At 29.1% G+C, this 25,051-nt stretch overlaps 1 protein-coding gene across 4 annotated transcripts in view; it reads left to right on the top strand.

Moving 5' to 3' along the window:
• Nucleotides 1–25,051, top strand: part of LOC129980076 (multidrug resistance-associated protein 1-like) — a 111,627-nt gene that overhangs the window by 64,299 nt on the left and 22,277 nt on the right. For all 4 annotated transcript variants that reach the window (XM_056090773.1, XM_056090768.1, XM_056090769.1 and 1 more), the window contains exons 2-16: nt 1,052–1,195; nt 4,588–4,764; nt 6,514–6,636; nt 10,012–10,149; nt 12,103–12,228; nt 13,307–13,368; nt 13,469–13,612; nt 14,512–14,724; nt 15,778–15,952; nt 18,163–18,417; nt 19,745–19,948; nt 21,286–21,432; nt 22,092–22,173; nt 23,064–23,281; nt 24,494–24,670. In XM_056090773.1, the coding sequence (XP_055946748.1) occupies nt 1,148–1,195; nt 4,588–4,764; nt 6,514–6,636; nt 10,012–10,149; nt 12,103–12,228; nt 13,307–13,368; nt 13,469–13,612; nt 14,512–14,724; nt 15,778–15,952; nt 18,163–18,417; nt 19,745–19,948; nt 21,286–21,432; nt 22,092–22,173; nt 23,064–23,281; nt 24,494–24,670 (2,289 nt within the window). In that variant the 5' untranslated portion in view covers nt 1,052–1,147. The remainder of the gene's footprint in view (nt 1–1,051; nt 1,196–4,587; nt 4,765–6,513; nt 6,637–10,011; nt 10,150–12,102; nt 12,229–13,306; nt 13,369–13,468; nt 13,613–14,511; nt 14,725–15,777; nt 15,953–18,162; nt 18,418–19,744; nt 19,949–21,285; nt 21,433–22,091; nt 22,174–23,063; nt 23,282–24,493; nt 24,671–25,051) is intronic.

Genomic DNA, 25,051 nt, shown 5'->3' with positions numbered 1-25,051 from the left:
GTTTGAATCGAAGGAATAAAAAAACTGTTAACGAACATAACCCATTAAAGGGCAATGTTTGTTTTGTTTTTCTTAGTCCAAAATGTTTGTTAGTGACAATCATCATTTTGTATAGAATATTGTGAAACTTTGAATAGTTCAGTATGGAAATAAATAAAAAACATTTTCTGCTTTTAAAGACTAGCCTTCATCTCAAGATACCGGATCCTCCGCTCTACATTTTACATTATTCTTTGTGCTTAAAATCGTTTTTCAAGTAAATGAAGTCAGTTTAAATCACAAGCAAAACTGTGCACAGCATTCCAACTTTTTGTACTGAGTCTAACATTGTGACACAACTTGTGTCCTTTTGAGACTTCTGCGGTGGAATCCAGAATTAAATTGGCGAAGCGAGTAGTGAAAAAAAAATTATTTGAAATCACTAATATTTTAAGAAATCAATATTTCAGTAGAAAGTATTCAACATTTATGAGATGTAAAGTACAGTACTGAATGATTTTGATTTTTTTTTTTTTTTTTTTTTTGTTGCTGTAATAATGCAAACAGCAGTTTTTTTTTTTTTTTTTTTTTTTTTTTTTTTATAGACACGTGCAAGTATGTTGCCATTTATAATCGCAATTGGATTCAACTCGACTTAGATAACAAAAACGATACCATTATTTCTCCATCCGCTTTTTATTTATTAATTTGATATTTCAACTTGCCGTCCCGTTATGCAAATCTGGCGGTAGCAATTTTTCTTGGAATCCGTATCTGAATCGCCACCAGAGCTCGGTGGTTGTTCTAAAAGCAAGTACAAGTTCCCCTTTCTTCAGATAAACTTTGGAAAGTTGCCATTTCCAGCCAGCAACAGCCTCCCGCTCACAAGAAAAAAAAAAAAAAAATGAAAACGAAACTTGAATGATGGCGAACCCTTTACATGTGCAACTGTGTGTCCTTGCCTCTCCTAGGAAGTGCCCTGCTCGATAAATAGTGGCGTGTATTAATTGGTTAATTGATCTGATGAGAGCCACATTGCGGAAATATCACAGATCCTTATTCTTCGTTTCAGATTGACGGTGGTCCTCCGTCCCTGTGCGCTTTCCTGCCTTGGATCATGTCAGTAAGGTGACACATGCCTGAGTAGGATTACACAAGTAGATTCGCCATGGTGAAAACGCCGCTTTTGGATGAATTCTGCAAGTCTCCTTTTTGGGTAAGTCGCGCATATTTTGGGACAATTTAAGATATAATTATTTTTGTAAAAAATATGCGATCTTTTTATATTTGTAATTAGATCTAACTGTATAAATAGTTTATAACTTGAGCATTATGTGCCAAAATGATGGAATTTTTATCTAATACTTCTTCACGTTTTCCTTCCGTGGAGAATATTTTAAGATCCATCCCAAATTCAGTCTCGAGATTTTCATAAGTTGCCGTTTTATGTACCCTCACGTCCGAAAACACTATTTTTAAGATTATATATTTGTGAATCTGAGCATCTAAACTCAGAAACAGAGTGCTGGATGAATGAAATTTGATTTTTAATCTGTACTGAAGTGACCACAGATGCTCTGGATTAGCCATCACTTCCTAGAATGTCGCCTTAGTCTTTCATTTTAAGTAAGATTTTCGGATTTTGATTTATTGTGCGTTTTAAATCAAATCATGAAATAAAATTGCATTAAATGGATCTAATTAAAAACGCTCATTTCATTTCTCTTCATACTTTTTTTTGGAATTTAAAAAATTCATTTTATGTCTCAGAAGATATAGTGAGTTTAGAATTAATCCTACAAAGTCAGCGTTCTTCATTTATTTGTATAAAATATTTCGATATTTGTAACACCTGTTTGTATCCTAAGTTTGCATTAAAATATTTTCCAACGAAACATTTTTTTGAAAAAAAATTGCTCCCAAGCACCTTTCTAACGGAATGATTATACATGTAATGTAATCAACTATCAAATGAGGCATCTTCGTCTGTTCTTCTCTAATGACACAATTGTTGTGCTGCGTTGTAATAGCGGTTCATGTTATACAAGAAAAGAAGGAGGGGGGAAAATGAAATATTGCGTTTTTAAGTACCCATAGATAATGACTTTATTATCGATAATTCGGTATTTATTTCACATGAAATAATATAAAGTTAACAAATATTATAAAATTAAAATACGAAGAGGTTTATTACGAAACTGAATGAATGAAAAGCTTTGAAGTTAAGATGCTAAACAATTGCATCCACCGGCCGTGCAGCTTTCAAGAACTAAGATTTTATCGTCTGTATTTTAACCTTATTTAAAGAAATTATTTATCATTTGCATTTATACTTTTTTCAGTTTAATGCAAAGAATAACATTTTATGATACAAGTTAAAGATCATTTGATTTTTTCAATTATATTGGGGCCGTATAAATTATATTATGGCATATCATTGGTACAATACTTCCATATTTATGTAGTAATGTGTACTTTTTTTTTGTTAAGTTTTAACTTGATAATTGATCAAGTTTATTAATAATTTTCCTAAATAATCAGAATCTTATTCTATTATTTGATTTTGATAAGATTTTATGATTTGTTAATGTTTATATCTTAAATGACTCGTGTACTAAATTCATTTAAAATCTTCCGGCCCGACAAGGGTTTCGGTCCGGTTCAGGTGTCCACTAATGACATTTTTAGTAGCACTTTATGGTGAAAATACACAATTAGTACTCTTCAACTTCTTTCGTCCCTGAATCCTTTTATAGCCCATTGACGACTCGTCATTTTTGCCATTCTCTCTTCAATGATACATTAATGTTAAAATTTCAGCCTTAATGAACGAATAATGATAAGAAAAACTCACTGTTCAAAAATTATTCATCACATTTTAATAAAATATTTCAAATTTAGAAGGAATGTCTTATATACTTTAGACTACATTCATTGAAAAAGACGAAGGATGAAAGTTATTCAGTTTTATAGTGATCTAGAGCACTCTCTTATTATTTATCAAGGAGCCATTAAACAGTAGAGTTGAAACATAAAAGGGTCTTTTTCGCATGATGCGCTCATTGATTCTTACATCAAATAATGTCCAGTACTTATATTTCTAACTTGAAATTCAAAACGGCCCGTTTTCGATGAGATTCACAATTTTTTCTAAATGAGAAACGAATACATTTTAACAGTTTTCTTGTGACGACACTGCAGTGGTACCGAAAGTGACCTGTTTGGCTAGCTGGCCTGCAGCCTCTTTTATTCAGGACACTAGTATGTTCTGCAGCCTAGGAGATGAAAAGACCTTCGTATAATATAATAGAAGTCATCTCATAAACTGCAAGAGTTTGGGTTTCAAAATTCTTTGATACATGTTCACAAATTGGTGTAGGGGTGGGGAAGGGGATTCTCCTCGAAAGAAGAGTACTGAAGATTGGCCTTGTCTTGAATTGAAATTAAAATGACTCTGTTTTTATTATGTGGGATAAAGTTGGGCATGATGTGCTTGCTAATTCTGCATGTTCCCGTTTTTGGCCGTTGTTTTTCTTTCACAGAAGTTTAATTTCCGCATAAAATAAAGTATATGGTATTGTAGAAATAGAAAGAGGCTATGAAAAAAGAAAGAAAAACTGAACATAATATTTTTTCAAAAGCATAAGATTATTGTTACCTTAACTTTTTTTTAACATTCATTTTCAATATGTAATTTGTATTCCTTTTCAAATATAACATTTTCTTCTCTGGAAATATGGAAAACTGGTTATTTTAACCAAAGCTAAATTTTATTTCCGATAGTTTACTGATTTATCTGAGAGGAAACTTACAAATGCGACATTCGAGAATTTTATTTCCCACTTTGTTGCAAAATATGTGTACATGCGAAGGAATTTTTTTAAAATTTTCTCCTTTAGGTATAATCTTAAAAACCATTTAAACTTTCCCTACAGTAAAATCATAGCTTGACAGATACTGTAGATAATAATTCATTAGAAATAATTTAGTAGTATCGAGTTATACTAAACTGATAATCCTACCTATAGTTGCCTTATTGATTTTTTTCCATTAAATGTTTCTGGATTAACTGTTTTCTGTAACAAGAATAATATCCATTATTTCTGATAAATTCCTGTTAAAAGTACATAGTCCTTCTTGACTTATCAATCGGAAAAGGACGGAAGTACTAATAAGTCGGAAGTCGGACTGATGTTTCATTCAAATGAGTTAAAAAAATTGTAAATAAGGGACAAAGATTTAGTTTTTATATGCATACATGAGGAAAATGATGTTAAAATTACATAATATACAGTCTATTGTGTACTTACTGTAAAGGAAAATATATGCACAAATTTATTTTATTTTGAAATTTATTTTTTGGGGCTTTTAATGAAGAAGCTGTATTATGTCATTATGTATGAGACATCGCTTTCCATTATCCGGTTCAGCTATCACCGTAGTTCCCATTCCAATAAGTTCATCATGCTTGGCATCAGAAATATATTGACAGTAAAAGACTACAATTTCCCAAAGCAAATTCTATTCAACCAGGGTATACTTAAGAATATTACTGCGGACTTCTTGTGTTAATATTTGTTCTCATTTTGTATCTTTTTTGTGGGACAGGATGACAATCTTTTATGGAATTCAACCAATCCAGATTTAACACCATGCTTCGAAAAGACAGCCCTCGTGTGGACACCTTGCTTGTTCCTGTGGCTGTTTGGTCCATTAGAATGCTATTTTCAAAGGAAGTCTTCCTACAAGCCCTTACCATGGACTGGAGCAAATATAATCAGAATGGTACAATTGCTTTATCTATTCTTGGCTATAAAACATCTGTAAGAAAATACTAATAATGGTTATTTCTGGTTTTTAAAGGTCACTGTAAAATAAATAAATTGAAATGTTATTGCATAATGGTGTTTTACTTGTGTAAGTTGTATCTACAGGTTTCAAGATGATTGATCGTCTTTATCACTGCAAATATGGGAATGTGCTTCTATGACAGGGATTTGAAGTATTTTGATACATACATGTATTTATTGTAATTAAAAGGGAAAAAGGCTTGCTCATGTTAGTATTGAAGATTTTATGCTTGCTTGTTCTTTGAAAAAAATCGTGCAGAAATTGGACAATAGATTTGATAATACTATTATCATTAAAAAAAATGGGAATATTGCTAAGCTGATTTAAAATGTTGTGAGAAAATTATAATTTAAGAATATACAATCGTGAGAATTGAACACTAAATAAATGAACAGAAAGTCTGCTAAAATTGAGATGAAATCTCATCATGATGAGACCAAAAAGGGTTTTAAATTGTGGCAGAGTATAAGTAACAGATAAAATAAATTTTTGCCAGATGTTTGAATGCTGCTTTATTTCGAGTACAAGAAAGAAAAATTCAAATTGCGCTACAAATAAGCATATACTGCTGTACATAAATAAACATATACTGCAAACACAAAATACTAAAGAACAATACATGAATCCGTACCTTATTTAATCTGCTCCTGGATAAATTTTAATTACTTTATCCATTTTTCAATGTAAAATAGACAATTGAGAATCGTGAATTACCAGCAAGTTCCCGCTTTGGGTATTAGTTCTTGGTAAATGCCCTTTTGGATCTCTTCTGTTGAGGGCATAGGTAATCTCTGTACCATTGGTTCCAGAATCCTCGCCTGATTTTTTGTACTAGACTCCAGCGAGAAGATAAATTCATATTTACGGAGGAGCCTCTTTCAGAAAGTGCGGAATTTCAATTGAGATGTGTCCGAACATTTGAAGAATTCGCAGACGATGGCGTCAAAGATCTTGGATTTAGACAGACTTCAATCAGGCGTAAGAGGATAGTTAACTTTACAAAAGTAAGAATACTAGTTTTAAATGCCTTGAACATGTGACTTTTAGTAAGTTTAACTAAACTTAATAAAGTAATTTTTAGTACGTTTATTGCTTCCCAGGATATTCTAAAATTAGGACTATTAGGATATATAGAATGTCAGTTAATGAAGGAATTTACAACAAAATAAATATAATTTTGAAGAATTGTTTGAGATAATAAGCAACACTTCATACTCTTTACTTTTGTCTAAAAATATATCCGTTGAGATGCCAAGCCTTGCAATGACTTGTTTTGAAACAGCCAAAACTGTTTGAGCAGAAAGATCTGAATCTCTTTGAAATGTATATCTCTTACATTTTATTATACAAATATAGAATGTCAGTCCTGGAATTGTATCTGAATATGTTGGTTTTGGTAATAACTGGACCCCTAAAATCAATATCGACTTCACAAAAATGGCAGATTGTAGTTATTCCTTTAAATGGTAGAGGGGAGAGTAAAATTACTTAGAGTAATTTTACACTTTATTGCTACAATGACACAATTGGTGTCCTAGCGTATACGAAGAGAGAAAATATGTGCGTGGATAGTATCTGCCTCTCCCATAAGGAAAAGACTAAACATATAGATGTAAAATCTCAAAAGTATACAGTGTTCATTTTTATTTGGTGGTATTTTTTTAAATATCTTCTTATTTTTAGGTTTTATCTCTGATCCTGAGTATTTTGTGTGCATTGAATATATTGGATGAATTGTTTAACAAAAGTAATGATGTATATTTTGTGCCTTCCCTCGTTGCGGAATCGCTAAAAGCGCTTACTTTTGTAAGTATGAATTCTTTGGTTTTGATAAGAGTTATAACAATTAATCAATGAATGCATTCAACCTTGGGATTTATCCATATAGTGGTTATAGCCATTTAGTGGTTTATCGTTAGTGATAACTCAGGTTTACAGTTTATGCAAAACTACGAACACCTGCAGCACTGGTGAATAATATTATGTGTGTTTTTTATGCAATGATGGAATCGCTGCATAAAAAAATAGCAAAAACTCCTAGACGTGTACATAAGGAGAATAAAAACTGCTAAATATAAATCCTGGGCATAGCACATCAGGAGATCTCTTTTAAAAATAACTTGATCAATTCAGTTTTACATTTCAGCATATTCTTAACTTCATCAACATGCTAATAATTTACTCTAGATCAATTTCTCATTTTACTACCTCATGGTTGCAGTGCATTTAAGTTTATATGCAAACATATTCGAACAGACGATTGATGATTTTAAATGCTGTGCTAATCAAATGAACTTTTTGCCGGCGTCCTGGCATAGGGGTAGCGCGTCTTCCCCGTGATCTGGGCGTCCCGGGTTCGAGTCCTGGTTTGGGCAGGGTTGTTCTTCTGTTGTTCTATCTGTGAGATGTGTGAATGTGCCCTCCTGTAAAAAGGGGTTGTGCAAGCGAATGAATGATGCGTGAGTGGCAAAGTCGTACTCTTGGCCCTAGTTGGCGCTGCTATAAAAAATAAGAGACGTCCCCCTAAGGCTTAAATCGCTGTCTTCGTAACAGCGGGCTTGTCAGTGGCAAGTGCCATAAGAAACAAACAAAAAACAAAATGAACTTTTTCAAACTGAAAAGAACTTGTCGAGTTATACAATGGAATCAGTCAAAGTATTACAATTATCCTGCTATTTTATAATTCATAAAATGAGTACTTTTTTGCAAGTTTATTTATTTATTTAACAATTCGGCTAATGGTACTTTTCCAATGAACCTATTTGCGCTCTGTCTCCGACTAGCGGGTCAGGGAAATCGTAAAATCACTACTATTTCATGTGCATTACAAATATAAGAAATGTATCCAGTTTCATTTCATGTAGTAGTGGTTATTATTCTTCAACACTAAATCCTGTTAAAATATATAAATTAGAATCATGTTTGTTAATGCTGCTTGAATGGTATAAATCATATCTATCATCTTGAGTTGAAAGCATTTTTTTCCCCGTATAATTGTTCATTAAAAATATTTTTTTTTTTTTTTTTTTTTTGCAAGTAGCAGACACTTTATAATCTGAATTCAATGTACGACAATACATTATCAGTCAGCATTTTTTCAGTTACTTCTTGAACAAAAGGGAATAATTTTTCGTGAATGGATATCTCTTGCATTCTGTATATTACAAACTCTTGTTGTCTGACGACTTTATAAAGATTTCTCTATTATTGTAAGTAGAATATCTGAATGGATATTTTTTAAAGGGGAAATGTCTTTTTAGATACATATCTAAAATTATTTAAATTGTAAGCTAGGCTCACAGAATTATATTTTACGTATGCTGATACAAAATTTAAAAGAAAAATTCAAAAACTGAGACCAAACCGGTACTACTTTTTTTTTTTTTAACTTATGGATATTTATCTAAAGAAACATATTACTGAAAAGTATTATAGAACATAAGATAAGAAATATGTTTAAGAAGAATTCATTTAAAAGAAGTCTTTTTAAAAAACACAAAGAAAGGTTGCCGCATTTGAACTGCCATTTGGATCGGGAAGGTAACTAAATTTTATTAAACATTCGGACTGAAAAATAGGTAATTTATATTAAAATGTTGTAGAATGTTTTTTGTCTGGGGATTGTGTGTTAATGGAATCATCCTTTCTAGAGAAAGTGCTACGGGACTGCAGTAACAGAAAGCGTTAATATTTCATAAATATAATAATTAATTAATGTATAATATTCCAGATTTCCAGCCGGGCGGTGTTACAAAGACCTGTTTAAAGTCAGTTTTGGCTCATGTTTCTTCTCGCTCCCTCACTATAGGTTTCATTGAGTTCCTATTCATTACATCATTCTCTAATGCACGCTGCGACTTTTCGGGCTGGGCGGAGAGCATGTGCAATTATACTCAAGAGAAAAAAAAAATTACTCTTAGTCTACAAACTATTTTTGCAAACAGAGTTGCATCCTTTTATCACCTGTTATGTTTTGAGTGGTAATTGAATTTTATTGAATGTTTGTAGGCATTCAGGGGTGGATTTCCGATTAGCCAGGCTAGGAAGTAGCCTAGGGTTACGAAACTGAAGGGGAAAGGGTTGCTGTAGTCATTTGATATTTTTTTTATTAGCTTAGTTTCCAATTAATAAATTAAAAAAAAATACAAAATCTATACGAATTGGGTATAAAATATAGGATTATATGAACACTTCTGGAGACGTAATTGGATTAAGTTTTTATGTGTTTCATGAAATGCATCTTTTCATTAAATGTACTTAGTTATTAAAATATTCATAAATATCTGAAGTATGTAAAATATTGTGCTTAAATGTGGATAGTGTGATTAATAATTTTATCGAATTTTACAGTTCCTCGGCGATATGTACATAGCTTTCTAAGAAATAGTTATTTGTCCACGTCGATTTTGCAATCAAAATTTAAGTTTCAAAGCAATTCCTATTCATAACTTCTGTGATTTATAAAATAGGTTCATTATGCATTTTAATATTCAAAAAATAGGATTAATAAAAGTTTCATATTTTTGAAAGTAGGATGATCTTTCTTTCTTGCTGTTTACCATCTTTTCTCTATTTAGAATTTTTAATTATACTAAATCTTATATAGGAGTTGATTCGAAAGTGAAAAAAGAAAATTACCAATATAGTATTCGTTTTTCTAAAACAATTTTCTTTACTATTTTTTTTAAATTTTTAATTAATTTTCCCACTGATTTCTCTACTGGATTCTACTCCCCATTTTCTTTTTTAAACAATAAACATACCAGAAAACATGCCTTGCTCATATCATTCTAGATAGGCTTTTCTTTAGCGCATGGACATGCTAATCAATTTTTCATCTATTTACTATTTACACTTGAGAAAAATATATGATGACCAGCATCACAGGCCATCAAGCTCTTAAAAAAAAAAAAAAAACACACACACACAAGAACGCAGACAAATAAAAGATAATGACAGTAAGAGTATTCTTTCTTAGTTACCTATTGACAGTTTACTTCGTGAAAAAATCAACCTCGGACATAGCTTCCATTATGCTTAGACTGATTTAAATTCTATTTTTTCTTTATGAATTATTGTATTGAAATTTTAGACTTTAAGTTCTGATTAGATTTTCATAAAACGCCTGTCTATTGGTGTGATTACATGACAGTTTCCATATAACTCTATTTTATTTTTCAGCTCTTTGCCTTGGTCTTGATGTTATTCAACAGAAAGCGAGGGCGGCATACTTCTGGCATTTTGTTCATTTTTTGGTTATCTCTAACATTCTGCGAGATTTTTCCATACAGAACTGCATTTATGACACTCCAGTCTCAGGTAATTAAATATCATCTTTTGATTTTTACTTTACATCCATTCAAAAGCATATATGTTCTGAATAGACATTTCACTTAACTGAAAATTCTCCTTTTGGATAATATTGGGATATTGCATTACTCAACATCATTGATACTATTAAAATTGCTTCGCAATAATCGCATATGGTTTTATGTAAACTATGTATTATATTTTTATCATGCTATTTTATGTAATATCATAATTTTTATCTTGAAAAAAATTTTTTTTTCGAAAATTGGAAATATGAATTCTATGTTATAATTCGTTTCATTATGCATTTTTTGTGTGTGTTAATCTATATAAATTATATATATTAATTATTAATTGTGTGTATATTTGCATAAATTATATTATTCAGTAATTGTATATATTTGCGTATATTATATTATTCATTAATTACGTATATTTGCATTAATTAATACAGTGAATTAATTTAGTTTCTATGCACATTGTTGAAGCAAAGATTGACATTTTTTTTCAATTTTTGATAATTTAATGGAAAAGAAATGGAATGATTTCAGTGTTTTGAGGATTTTATTGTCAAAAATTATCTAATAAAATGAACTAATATTTGCTTAATAAAGTAAAGTTCTTGAGTAAGGTGGTTTCACATAGCAGTGATACAAAAAGAATAAGTGCTATTGAAGACATATGATTTTTTCATCCCTCCACATATATCATTAGTGACTTTGTAAATGCTAATACCTCTTATGGCATGGCATTATTCCTCGTATCATTTGGTTTAAAAATTAACATAAATGCATTAGCACCTTGTCCCCTTTGAACTGCCGATAATTGGCGCCGATGCCATCTATACACCATTAATCATTGTGTAGCAGTGGTAACACAAGAGATTTGAAGTTCTTCATAGATAAAAAGTAAATTATATTATTAGTCATTTCCAAATGTTAAAATATAAGTGAGGTTAATGTATGATCATACCTTTTTTTTTATTTTTTTTTACCTTATTAGTAACCCATTAAATATATATATGCATATAATTAGGTTTAACAAAATAAATGAACTCGTCTTAAGAAACTTAAGCTCCTCTTGTTTCAACTGGAATTAAACTGAGCACTACATAACTTGGCAGTGAAACTATTATCATACACTCGCCAGGGCATGCTAAAAACCTGCTGTGCATTAATCACTGTTGACATGGCAACCATCTGAATTAGGATCCAGAAGTAATTTTTGAAATGTGCTGTTCTATTTGCTTTACTTTACTGTCATTACAGGGCACCCTTTCAGCTTGTTGTTTCTTGAATGAAAAGTATGCATGAACAAGACTATATTCTTCGCAAAGAATTAATAAGTTCTGTTATTTTAAAAGAATGTAATTAGTATAGTATTAATTACATCATTTTGTGGCAGCCGTTGGTATAACATCTAATTATTTAAAAAGATGTGCTTAGGATGAATGGCATATTTATTAGTGTATATGGAAGTGTCAAATTAAATCAATAAGAAATGAAAGTGAAACTGTATTTTTATCCTAAGCTTCCATTTGGCATAATGACATGCTACTAATTGGAAGAGTCTTGTCTCTCCTTTTCATTTATTGCATTTTTATAGACACCGTTGGTTATCAATTCAAATCGACATTATGTGCATGCATCCTAAAAATGGCTCCTTTTGTGTCTCTTCAAAGTTACCGATGTTGAAATAGTATGATTTAACTTGCATCCTTCTTGCATGCAAGTAATAACATCTATGCGGTATTCTATAAAGTATAGAATACCGCATGATTAACGATAGTTTTATCTATCCCTACTTGACTTCGATTTTGCCCTTTAATTATGTAACGAATTTTGGGCGAGAAATAAAAAAACATTTAACTCTTATTTTCTAATGAATTATTAAAAATCTTAAGTATCTTCTTTAGTTGATTAATATCAATCAACTAAAATTTGATTCCTTTTCTTTTCACAGACTGAATTGCCGAGTATATTTTCTTTCGTTATACACATGATATATTTCCCGATCTTGGCAGCCGAGTTAATTTTGTCTTGCTTCGCAGACATCCGGTATCGACATCCTCCTGACATAGAAGGAAAAGTATGGCTTTATTTCATGATATTTATTTATTTTTTTTATTTTTCCATAAGTTATTATTTTAAACATAAGATTAAAAAAAAATTTGATTGCAGCATATATACACGGCTAGCAAGCTATAAAATAAGAAATCTGTAAAAATTTTCATAATTTGTAAGAATTTCGAATGAGAATCTGATGCTTTTATTTCATTTCGTTCTTGATAGAGAAAGGGTTCAGTTTTTATTGATTACTAGCCGCCTTTGGCGACCAGCCGGTTCGCCAATCTTAATGCTCGTTAAAATTTTAATAATTAACTATTTTATGTAATTCCTACTTTAATAGCTTCTTCATTAAAATATTTTAAAACTTCAAATTTCAATTCACTCAGAATATTATAAAGGCCTTCAGTAATAACATAATCTGTATCTCTCCAATTTTCTGTTAGCTCCCGTAGAATTTATACTTTAAATAAAAGTGGGGGAAAAAAACACCTGAAGCCTTACTCATTTGGCGGTGGGGAAAATGAAGGGATTTTTTTGGCGGGAAAGTTAGTTTTTAATTAATAATTCTAATTAAAATTTCAAAAAAAAAAAAGGGCAGCAGATGCTCATTCCCGACCTCCAAAGTATACACGTACCAAATTTGGTAGCTGTAGGTGAAATGGTCTTTTCTGTAGAGCGCCAACACACACACACACACACACACACACACACACACACACACACACACACATTGAGCTTTATATATAAGTATAGATAAAGTATAATTTGAGGGATGTAGAAGAGTTGTTTTCTTCATGAAGAGATTCTGATCTATGATTAAGATGGACCAATAAAACTAATAATGGGCATTTGCCCAGAATATCTGATAAATTTTTGATCAGTTGTTTTTAGAAGATTAAAAGCAAATGAATTTATCCTAAAATTTGCTTTTGCACTTATAAATTTAATACAAAACTGTCAGAATCGAAAGGTATGCAAAAAGTATTAAAAGTAAAATAATTTGTTAGAAAAGTTGTCATATAACCTATTAAAACGCTGTACTGTTCTCTGCAATTTTTATAAATTTTTGATGTGATGTCTATTTTTTCCTCTTCCAGAAAGAATGTCCAGAAATGAGAGCTTCTTTTGCATCTAAGCTGACTTTTTGGTGGTTTAATGGGTAAAATATTTTTACTTGTATGTATTCTGTGTGAATAAAATTGTGAAACCTTTTCTGTTTAGTGTTCTTCAATCAATCCCTTTTTTAAAATTTCATTTAGGATGAGCATTCTGGGCTGGAAAAGGCCTTTAAGATTTGAAGATCTGTGGGAGCTAAATCCAGACGATCGCACTGATCACATAGCTTCTCAATTTGAAAAACATTACAGACAGTTTAACTGGACCCAACCAACTGCACCCTCCAAGTATGTAAAAGATAACAACAATTTTTTAAAAATATTGTAATTTTTTTTTTTATTATTATTAGAACTACTAAAACTATAAACTGTGTAATAAAAATGAGCGACTAAAGAACAAATTATAAGATGGAAGTTGAGGTTTTAAAGCTTTGCTCTCCAAAAAGTAACTCCATGCACAACTATTCATTTAAAAAATTTGTTTGTTGCTCCAAAAAATAAAAATATATAATTGTTTCTTCGAAAAATTATCATTATGTTATTATTTGGGTATTTTTAACAATCGAGGGGGGGGGGGGAAAGGACATCAAAATGATGCACCGTCTTGAATGGGGCCAGAGGGGAACTCTCAGAATGTAAATAGTTAATATAATTCCCTTTAAAATATTTTTGACAAATTCATGCTTTCATCTGTTGGCACTTTTTGTATATGCTAAATATTTGTGAAACATATGATCGAAAATATTATTTGAGATTGCTTCTATAATTTAAAACTGCAATCTAAACTGTCAGAATTGAATGACTGATGCGCAGTAACTTTGTTTTAGCTGTGATTTTAAAATGAAGTCAATAATATGTGTAGAACTAAAAGTTAAGAGGAAAATTTTGATATTATTTCATACTTTTTATATAGTTTATTTTTGACGGGCGATTGAGAAATAAGAATAACATAATTTTATAAAAAAACCCATATGATTTATTATTGCTAAATGAATTTGGATTAAATATAAATATGTAAGTATAAGAAACTTATGAATAGTGATTAATAAATGTGGCTTTAATGAAAGTTTTTCTTCGAAATTCTTGATATTTGATGAAAAAATAATTGTTATCATGCAACATCTCTGAATGTTCATTTCAACATTTAATGAAAAATCTAATTTAAATGGATATTTTTATTGTTTTAGAATACGCGAGGAGGTCGAGGATGTGAAAGCAGAAGAACAAGTGTTGAAGGATGGAACAGAATACATCGTGAGGAATGGTCGTCACGAGCAGCCCAAAGAAAAAATTCATATACTTCGCTCGCTCTATAAAACTTTTGCTGGTTCTTTTATTACGGGAAGCATCCTGAAGTTAATATATGATTTGCTTCAGTTTATCAATCCGCTTATCTTACGGTAATTTTATACATACATATCATTGCCTGTTTTATCTGCATATTGTTGAATACTCTTAAAATTTGTAAGAAGAATGGCCGACTCGAATATTCTCCGATTCAAATATATCTCAAAATTTGTAATCTTTCTGGGATGCTAAAGAAATCTTTACTGTATTTCTAATTTTGTATATACCATAAATACACAGGTAAATTTTAATTTAATTTGCTTAGATTAATATTAGCAGAATCCTAAAATGGTGTTAACACATTCATGTGGCATCTGGACTCGGCTTATTTGGTATTTGTATATATGTGGGCAAAGTATCTATTTTATTCCATAAATTGACCTGATACTATTGAAACCTTCCTTTGATGTGAGTGTTTCCAAGATATTTTCTGAAGTTTAAGGGATGCCAAGCTAAACTATCATCGCTGATTTTGTTTATCAATACTAACAAATTTGTGTATTTAAGAGTTATTATTTAATGTGCATTAATTTTTTTGTGTGTAAATGATGTGCATTCATGTTATGCTGATTAATATAGAATTTCACATTTTCTGAAAAATACTGTTGAAAATTTTCCCAAGTGTGCTATTAAATTGAATAATCCAGCAAAATATTTCAAGTAGCACAAGGTACTCTGCATTGTTAAATGATGTTATATATATTTGTGGTATTAGGGATAATATTGTCTCCTGAATTATTATCCAAAGGTGTATTCATTAACATAACAAATATAAATGAAAGTTAGTGCCTAGTACTAATTTTCATGTCTTTCAGTTGTATGTATATATAATATAAACGAAATAAATTTACTGCTACTTTGTTGCATTTCTCCCTACACTGCCATTGGTTGTGTGAAATCTCTTGCAACTTTTATAATTCTTTAGACGAATATTTATGTTTGCTGAAAATTTTTAACGTGTCATATGAATTAAAGTATTGTCTAGTGACCTTTCATTAGTTATTAATTGAAAATGTTTATTTTTAAGCAGTTCAAATTAGTTAACTATATAATTTGATATAAATAATCACTATGAATTTGTAATTTTTTCTACATATTTCTTTCAGTTCCCTCATTGAATATGTGAAGTCGGACGATCCTCTTTGGATAGGAGTTTTGTTTGCTGCCCTTATATTTCTGAACTGTACTCTACAATCCGTTGTATTGGGTTCTTATTTCCACCGTATGTTTATTATCGGCATGCGTGTGCGCACTGCTCTTGTCACAGCTGTGTATAAGAAAGTAAGAATTGTTCATTGATAAGATAATGCTGAGTTCCTATAAAAGTGAAGTATCACTATAAAAGGGAATAAAAACATTATTTTATTGTTCTTATTTACTTAATATATTCTCGGTATATGCGACTTGTTGCATAACTAATTTTGAAATAATTTGCTTAATAATGAGAAAATATCAAAAATTGATAGCTACCATAATTGGAACCATCTGATGCAATTATCCAGTTGTTTGAGGCATTCAGTTTTTGGAAACGTTGCTTGGTTATATATTTTTTAAAAAGAAATGTAACAACATTCAAAGCTGATAAGTACTAATTTATTATTTTTTCCCTTGATATAATAAAGAAGAATCTGATCCATAATATGATGACATGTAATGGTTTTCTTATATATATATTATAGCATTATTATATATTGTAGTATTTCAATATATTATAGCATTTAATATAAAAGTGACATTTAAAAAACTGAACAATTATAATTAATCATTTGACAAAATGAAAATGATTTTCAAAATATTTTGGAACTTGGTATTTTTGCAGAGAAAAGTGTTGGATCATGTGAAAAGCTTTCTTTATTTGAATATTAGGATTACAGTTTCTAATCTAAATTTCTTCCATCGTATTTTTACCATTCTTCCATTGTGTATTTCCTCCACTGATTTTACAGAACTGTTCTTTTTTTTCTTTTTAATATTTGTGGCTTTTTTCTTTCTAAGATTTTGATAATTTTATGAAATTAATAATAATAATTATGAATTCACTGTGTACTATTACTGCAATTTGACAGCCACCTGAACTCGTGTTAACCCTTCAGTACATGCCCCCCCCCCTTTTTTTTTTTTTGAATATCAGCACACACGCAGGATCATTTTAATCCCAAACTGTCAGGCACTTACTCTTTATCTTATTGGCTATTTGTACAAAAATAAAATAGTCAGAATATATAAATGTTTTTCTTTAGAAATAAACTATTATTTAAGATATAAATGCGATTTTTTATAAGAAAAACCAAAATTGAACTTAACCTCTTTTTTTCTCATACCTTTTCTGTATCCATTTCTATTTTCTCCATTCAATTCATATAAAACTTATTTTTTTAATATAAGTAGTTTTTTCCTGTATAAAAATGTTGGAAAAATAAAAAAAACTTTATATTTTACATATAGTTTACATTTGAAGTTTTTTAGAAAAAGAAGCTTAAACTTTGCACTAAACTAAATGAAAGCACTTTGAAAATTCATACCTTTTGCCTTTCATTTATATATATACATACTCAAAAAATACTTTTATTATTTCCCATTCAGAATAAAATAAATTGTTAACATGCATTTTAAGATAATTTATTCATATTATAAAAGTGCAATTTATATAATTTGTTGTATTTTTTATGAGCAAAAAAGATTCGATCAGATTTTTTTGAAATATTGGAATCTGTGTTTCGTTTCAGTTCGATCACTTTCCAATCATCATTACTCTGTCTATAAGCATTAAAAAAATCTGAAACTCTAGCACATGCAGGGCTTAGTTTGACCCCATCCCTGTTGTAGAAAGTGAGATACATTATTTCATTGACTTCTGTTGTTCTAACCTTCTAGCTCCTCCATGAAAAAATAGGAAGTAACAGGTATACATTTTTATAAATTCCTAAAATTTCTAAGCAAAAGGGAAAGGATGCGTTCAGAAAGACCTTGTCCGTGTGCTGATGGGTTAAAAGAACATTTCCCAGTAGTTTGTAGCAAAAGAAGGGAGGAAGGGACAGAGTGTCTGCTGGGGTAGAAAAGTTCACTAATTATTTCTTACAATGGGGAGGGGGAGCAAAATAAAACAATTATTTTTCTCCCTTCTTTAAAATTGTTTTCTTTGTCCCTGTTTATCATCTCACAAGCATTCTGAACTCTTCTGCTTCACTTAAAATTTTCTTACTGACAGAATAAATTATTTTAGACAAAGATAATTATATTGCAGAGATGAATATAAGGACATATTTGTAAAGCAAGGTTTCTGCATTTATCAGAAGTGAAGTAAATGAATTACTGCTCATATGTTAAATTTTTAAATACAAAAAATTTGTTTTAAAAAATTATATGGCATTTTTAAAAAAAAATGCATTTGCATTTTAATTTTTTCTGAGTTTATTTATAGCTATTATTATTTTATAACCATTTTCAAAGCAATATGTTTATTAAATTTTAATTATTTTTTTATCCTTTAGTCTCTAGTTCTCTCATCAACTGCAAGAAAAGAATCCACTGTTGGTGAAATAGTGAATTTGATGTCTGTGGATTCTCAGCGATTTATGGACTTGATGACCTACTTGAACCTCATATGGTCTGCTCCCCTTCAGATCGTGGTTGCTCTCTTAATGCTGTTCAACATATTGGGAATAGCTGTTTTATCTGGACTTTTTGTATCTATTATTCTGATACCTATCAATGCCCTGCTAGGCCAAATGATGAAAAAGCGACAGGTGAGTCTCTGGATCTTGCATACTCTTCATTCTACATTTGCAAAACTAATTATTCATTATGTATGCATTTCGAGACCTTAGGTTGTGTACATAATGTGGTCCCCTTTTTCTTATCAACTTAGTTCTACATTTTACATATTCTTAGTTTAATTAGCATGTTTAATATTTATTTTTGATTAATTTTACTTTACTTAGTAAAAATTAATAATTTAGTAATACTTTCAAAATGCTTATATTTTTATTTTATTTATATTTTATTATCTGTGCACTCAGTATTATTTTATCTAATGCTATTGTATATTATAAGTGAACAAAATGAAACAGACTGGTATTTGACTAATTATATTCTGACAAAGTGTTGATATTATTCATATATTTCCTAATTCATAAAATTTGTATATTTCTATAATTTCTTATTTGTATTTTTTTTTTTTTTTTGAAAATTCATTCAGTTGACATCTAGGCTAATAACAATTTTTTTTTTTAATCGATCAGCTATGTGGTATAGGCAGGTGGCTAGTTTGCTTAAATGGAAATTCATTACAATTATTGAGTTTTTCTCAGTAAAATGAAATTAGCTTTGGCTTTTGCTTTAAGAACAATTAACTTTGAATTTGTTGCTGTATTTTATCAACACAATTAAGCAAGAACAATTTTTATTTATTAAAATAAAATTAATGCTAATCATGCTTTCATTTACATATTTAAATTTTGAGAGGAAATCCATCATTTCCAAGTTGCAACTTGAGAGGAATGCTTATGGTTGAATTATGTATATGCGTAATTGTTTTCTCTTATTTCAGCTAATTTGATAACAAAAACTATGGCAAAAAAATCTTCTGGACTTCCAGTTATGATTTAATGCGATTCAAAGGACTCATGATGGTACATAAATACAGCCGTTTCATAATTCAGTTATAGGGTTTAAAAATTTTCCTTACCTTCTGAACTGAAAATGCCCAAGTGGTTCAAAATATGTTAGTAGTATAGTTTGGAGGAAAGAATTTCTTTCTGCCTCTTTAGCAATGAGAGCTAGAATAATAATGTTTACACATTTTCTTTCTGGGTTCTTTCTTTTTTTAAATTTTTTCTTTCTTTTCAAACTTTTCTTTGCAGAAAACTTGCATATTTAATAATTTCATTTTCATATTCCATTTACTGTATGTCATATATACAAGTTAATTTAGCTTTTTGTTTTATGGGAATTTTGAAATAGTTAAATGGTTGTTTTGAAATAGTTAAATAGGTGTTTTGAAATAGTTTTTTTTTTGTTTCATGTATTTTGAAATAGTTAAATTTTTATAGAAATTTATTCTATGATTTTTAGGTGAAACAAATGAAATATAAAGATGAGCGAGTAAAACTTGTCAATGAAGTTTTATCTGGTATCAAGGTATTGAAACTGTATGCTTGGGAGGAGGCCTTCAGGGAAAAAATTAATGCAATTAGAGAAAAAGAAATCAAGAATTTGAAATTTATTGCATATCTGAATTCCTTAACTATGATGATTTGGAGCTGTTCACCTTTCTTAGTAAGTTTTTACTCATGCTTTTTTTTATTTTGTATCTTATTCAATAACAAACAATTGGAAAAAATTGAAATTTAAAAAAAAAGTGAATTCTGTTTTTTGAAGTTTGGCATTGTATGAATGAATATTAATGTGCTTTTATTGATTTAAGATAGTTTTTTCTGAAAACTTTATTTATCAATACTTTATGAGATTAGAATAAAACAAAATTATATTGCATGAAAGAATAAAAATATTTAATCGAATAATTAGAATATCAAATGTTTCGGTGTAGAATTCTACACTGAATTAACGGAATGCTTGAAGGATAGAGTTAATATTTTGTTTTTGTTTCAAGTAATTCTATTTGCATTAATTGACTTTTAACACTATATTTATATAAATACTTATGAAGCATGAAGTAGAATCAAATGATGTCTATTTTTGTAAAAAAAGAATGCACGAATTGCTCAATGAACTTTAATTAAAAATTCTCTTAGAGATAATGTTTTGACAAAACTCCATGATTTAAGAAATAATTCTGCATTTTTTTTAAATATTAAAAAGACTTGATTAATTATCAAAATAATGTTAAATAAATAATTTCATTTTTATAAAATAGAAATATATGAAATTATATATAATCCAAACATTTCAGAGCTTGGAAGCAATAAATGTCATAATTATTTTATTTAAGTGCATGGCAGATTTCAACGAAAGGTAGAATATAGAAAACGATTATTCAGTGGCGTTTTCATGTTGAAGAATTAAAATGAACATTTATATTCGCAATTAAATCGAAATTATATTAACATCTAAAACATATGTAATATATTCAATCGAATTTTTTTTTTTTATTTTTTTTTAATTTTGCCTAACTTCAGATTTTTTTATTATATGTTTTAAATCAAATTTATGATTTATATGCTTTATACATATGATATATGCTATGCATCAAATTTAAATAACAGATTTTTTCAACAAATGATCAAGAAGAAAAATTTAATAAATATTTTTATATCATAATTGGCTGTTTAAAATTTCTTTAATTGGAGATGGTTGATATCCTGTTAAGTAAAATTCTAAATGGAAGCTATTGGGGAATAACATTATCATATTTTGATGATTTTTTCCCATGTGGTAGTATTTTGTTGAAATCCCAAAATTAAGTTGCAATTCTTGTGTATATTTTCCATTTTTTAAAAAAGTACTGTTACATATTAAACCTTGTCAGCTTTTTAAAATTCATACTTGAAATATTTATAAAAACAATTGCTTTGACTGAAGAATTTGTGAACTGTAACTTTTTTGTTATGAATTGAAAAATTATATATATTTGAATAACTTTTTATTATTGATAGGTTGCTCTTGTCAGTTTTGCTACCTATGTGCTTATAGATGAAAACAATCATCTAGATGCAGCCACTGCATTTGTTTCTCTTTCTCTATTCAATATACTACGCTTTCCATTGACTATGTTGCCTCATCTAATCACTACAATGATTCTAGTATGTATTCTTAATATTTATATATCATTATTTTTTTAAATTCCTAGAATTAATGGATAAGAATATAGCATTTTTAAAATACAAAATTTAATTTTTTATATAGTCACTATTTATGGTTAATTGAAGTGTGTTATCTTGTATTTAGACTTATCATTGGAAATTCTCTTTTTCTAAAAACTGATGACACAAGATTAAATATTTAACTAGCAGTAATGAAGCTAAGCAAATGGTTCAGATTTTTACTATGTGTGATAAGTTAACAATCTTCTAAATCATAGTCTTTCCTTCTTTCTTTCCATCTCTTTTTTTTAAAAAAATGATGTTGAAATGAGAATTTTATAATTTCCTATATTTATTAAAATGAAATTTTCAAACAAATTTTGTTTCAAAAGTTATTTTTTTTTTATGAGTAATGAATATAATTTTGTTTCCATTTCTGGTTATCCTTTAAGTTGAAAACAGTTTTTAATTATTTTTATAAAGGCATTTTGATTATTTTTTTGTTTGATAAGTTTTTCTGGCATAAAAATTATAAAATGAGAGCTTAAATTTGATTGATGTTTTTGTTTTAAAACTTCTAAAATAAACCGATTGATAATAAATACTAAAGGAAACATATGTGATAACATCATCATATTGCTTTTTTTTTTTTTTTTTAGGTTTCTGTATCTGTGAAAAGACTTAACAAGTACATGAACAGTGAAGAGCTTGATAGATATGTTACTTATGATCCATCTGATGGTACATTCCTAAATATATCATATTTTTTAATATTTGTTGTATGTTATTTCTATATATACTCTTTTACTGAAAATTGACTGAATAATTTTCTGAGATATTTTTATCATCTTAGACCACTTCAAAGTTCATTGTTAATTAAACAACTTTAAAACGGAAATGTAATGGAAATGAGAGTTCTGAATGTTTAAATTTCAAATATACTTTTAATTTATATGGGTTATGGACTTTAATTTATTGAGTTTTTGCTAAATATTTTTTTTAATTTTATATGATCTATATATTGCTTTTGAAATAACAAAATCTGTTCTAGACAAAAGAGAAGCTTTTAAGTAGATCTTCAGTACGGACATCGGTAATCGCAAAAAACATTTGATAATGCACTTATGTGTATTGATCCATTTTGAAAGAGTTGACAGTTATTTTCTTTAGGACACCAATGAAATTCTAACCAGTATCAATTATGATGTGTCTTATTTATATTTAAAATTTTGGAAATATCTGCACCTCATTTAATTAATGTTATGCAAACATTTATCTTAAATAGGCAGTGGCGATACTATATAGCAGATTTTTTTCTCCTTCTGTATAAGGTTGGTGTGCAACAATTTACCATAATGGCTTTTGAATCTCTGTTAATATATAAGCCATTGTGGTTATCTTAACATTATATAGATATGTTATTAACCTTAAATGTGAGTTACTTTTAACTAATTAGAGAAATGGAGATATAAAAATGATTTAATGATATGAAATAGAAAATAAGGTAGTTTATTCTTCAAATTATAGAATTTAAAAGGGTTATTATCATAGAAGTTTCTTGCACTCATAAGCTAAAAGTTTTTCTGTACAACACATAAACACATGAGTATAAAGAATTTCTTCCTTTGCAGTGTTTGCATTGACTGTCAGCAATGGAGACTTTACGTGGGACCCACCCAAGAAAGAAGAGAAAGAGAAGGCAGCTAAACCTACTCTGACTAATATTCAACTGTTAGTCCCAAGAGGCAGCCTTATTGCAATTGTGGGACAGGTTGGGTCTGGGAAATCATCCCTTTTCTCTGCCATATTGGGGGAGATGACGAAGCTTTCAGGAAGTGTCATTTTTAGTGTAAGTATTTTATAGAATATAAGTACCTTCACTCCTAAAAAAAATACAATTTTAGTTAAAAAGGCATACATTTCGGGAGAGGTGTTAGGAACAGAGTTTTTTTTAAGCAGAAAAGGACAATAGAATGAATTGTATATAAATGCATATAAATTAAATTATATACAATATGTCCATAAGTTAGTTGGCCCATAGTTAGTTAGTTGGCAATTTAATTCTAAAAACTGCAGAAAATTATATACAGGGTGATCAAGAAATAACAGGAGGTGTTCGGAGCGCTGTAGCGTGCTATATACTGGTCGAAATATAACAAAATTTGGTCACCATACACAACTATGAGCAAAGTTACATTTACATAATTTATTATGCATTTGTGTCCATATACATACAGAAGATACATACAAACAGATAATCATTTCATTGGAAACTAAAAAATTCCATTCTCATCTCATTGAAAATTCAAAGAACTCTACAATTTCTGTTTGAAGATCACATACCTGATTTTTATATAGAACTTGCTAGATTTTGAAGTTGTTTATAGATAAGTATAATTCCATAAGTATTTTTTTCTTACTGGTAAATATCTGAAAAGCAGAAACTCATTCAAATTTGGAAGTCAAAATTTTTTTTAACAATTGCATTATATTTTTTTCTGTACTAAAAAGTAAAGATTATGGGATAAAAGATAGAAAAAGAATTCTTAGTCTCTTAATCAGCATTTAATGAATTCTCTCAAGATAATAGGAACATTCGGATATGAATAATAACAATTGCTTAAGCTATATGGTAATTTCATTTTTCACAAGGTGTGCAACTTTTCATACTAAAAAGTATAGAAAATTGACTACTGCTGCTGCTATGCACTAAGAAAAAAACTTTTTAAATCTAGGCACATTTTGATATAGTTTCAGGTATTTTTTAAAACTCCAAGTTTGTGGTCTGCCAGTAATTTTGTTCTTATTATTCAGAGCTTAACTTCTATAAATAAATTTAAGCTGTATAAAATTGTTTCTGAATCCATAAATTGTAGCCCTTTTTGATAATAGAAAAAGCAGATTATATCAGGTTTTGTTTTTAGAAGTTAAAAAAAATTTTCTCCTTATATTTACATGGTTAGGATATAACAGATGTAGTCAGATAATTACAGATGCATTTTTGTATGTTGGTTTATTCTAAACTAATTTTAATAAATGTTCTTTTCGTGTATTTTTATAGGGCAAAGTTGCATATACTTCTCAGCAACCATGGATACAAAATACATCCTTGAAAAACAATATTTTGTTCTCCAAGCCCTTATCGAAGCATTTTTACGAGGAAGTTATTGAAGCTTGCGGGCTGAAACCAGATCTTGAAATTTTGCCAGGAGGAGACCAGACAGAGATAGGAGAAAAGGTATAATGATCATTGAATTTTATTTTTTCCTTCCTTTAGACAGTAATATTATTCTTAATTAAAATTGGAAGAGTAGAAGGTGGGGATTCTGGTTACAAAATGAATAAATCTGAAATTCAAAACAAAAATGAAATGCAAGTATTACTCAAATAATTAGCAATTACATAATCCTGTTATTATGGTTAAATAAGTTCTGAATTTTTGAATTTGATTCAGATTTCATGTAAATTGTTGTTTTTAAAATGAAATTTTAGCTTGTTATTCTTTTGTTAATAAATCTTTTATTCTTTTATATATTATGCCATTTATCTCTCAGCATTTTCGAAAGCTGCATATTTGTTAGAAGGTAGAACAATCAACTGATATATATTTTAATTTATT

The sequence above is a fragment of the Argiope bruennichi genome, chromosome 1 (assembly GCF_947563725.1).
Source record: "Argiope bruennichi chromosome 1, qqArgBrue1.1, whole genome shotgun sequence".
Lineage (NCBI taxonomy): Eukaryota > Metazoa > Arthropoda > Arachnida > Araneae > Araneidae > Argiope > Argiope bruennichi.
Note: the sequence above shows the minus strand (reverse complement) of the source record. Positions and strands in the feature narration are given on the sequence as shown.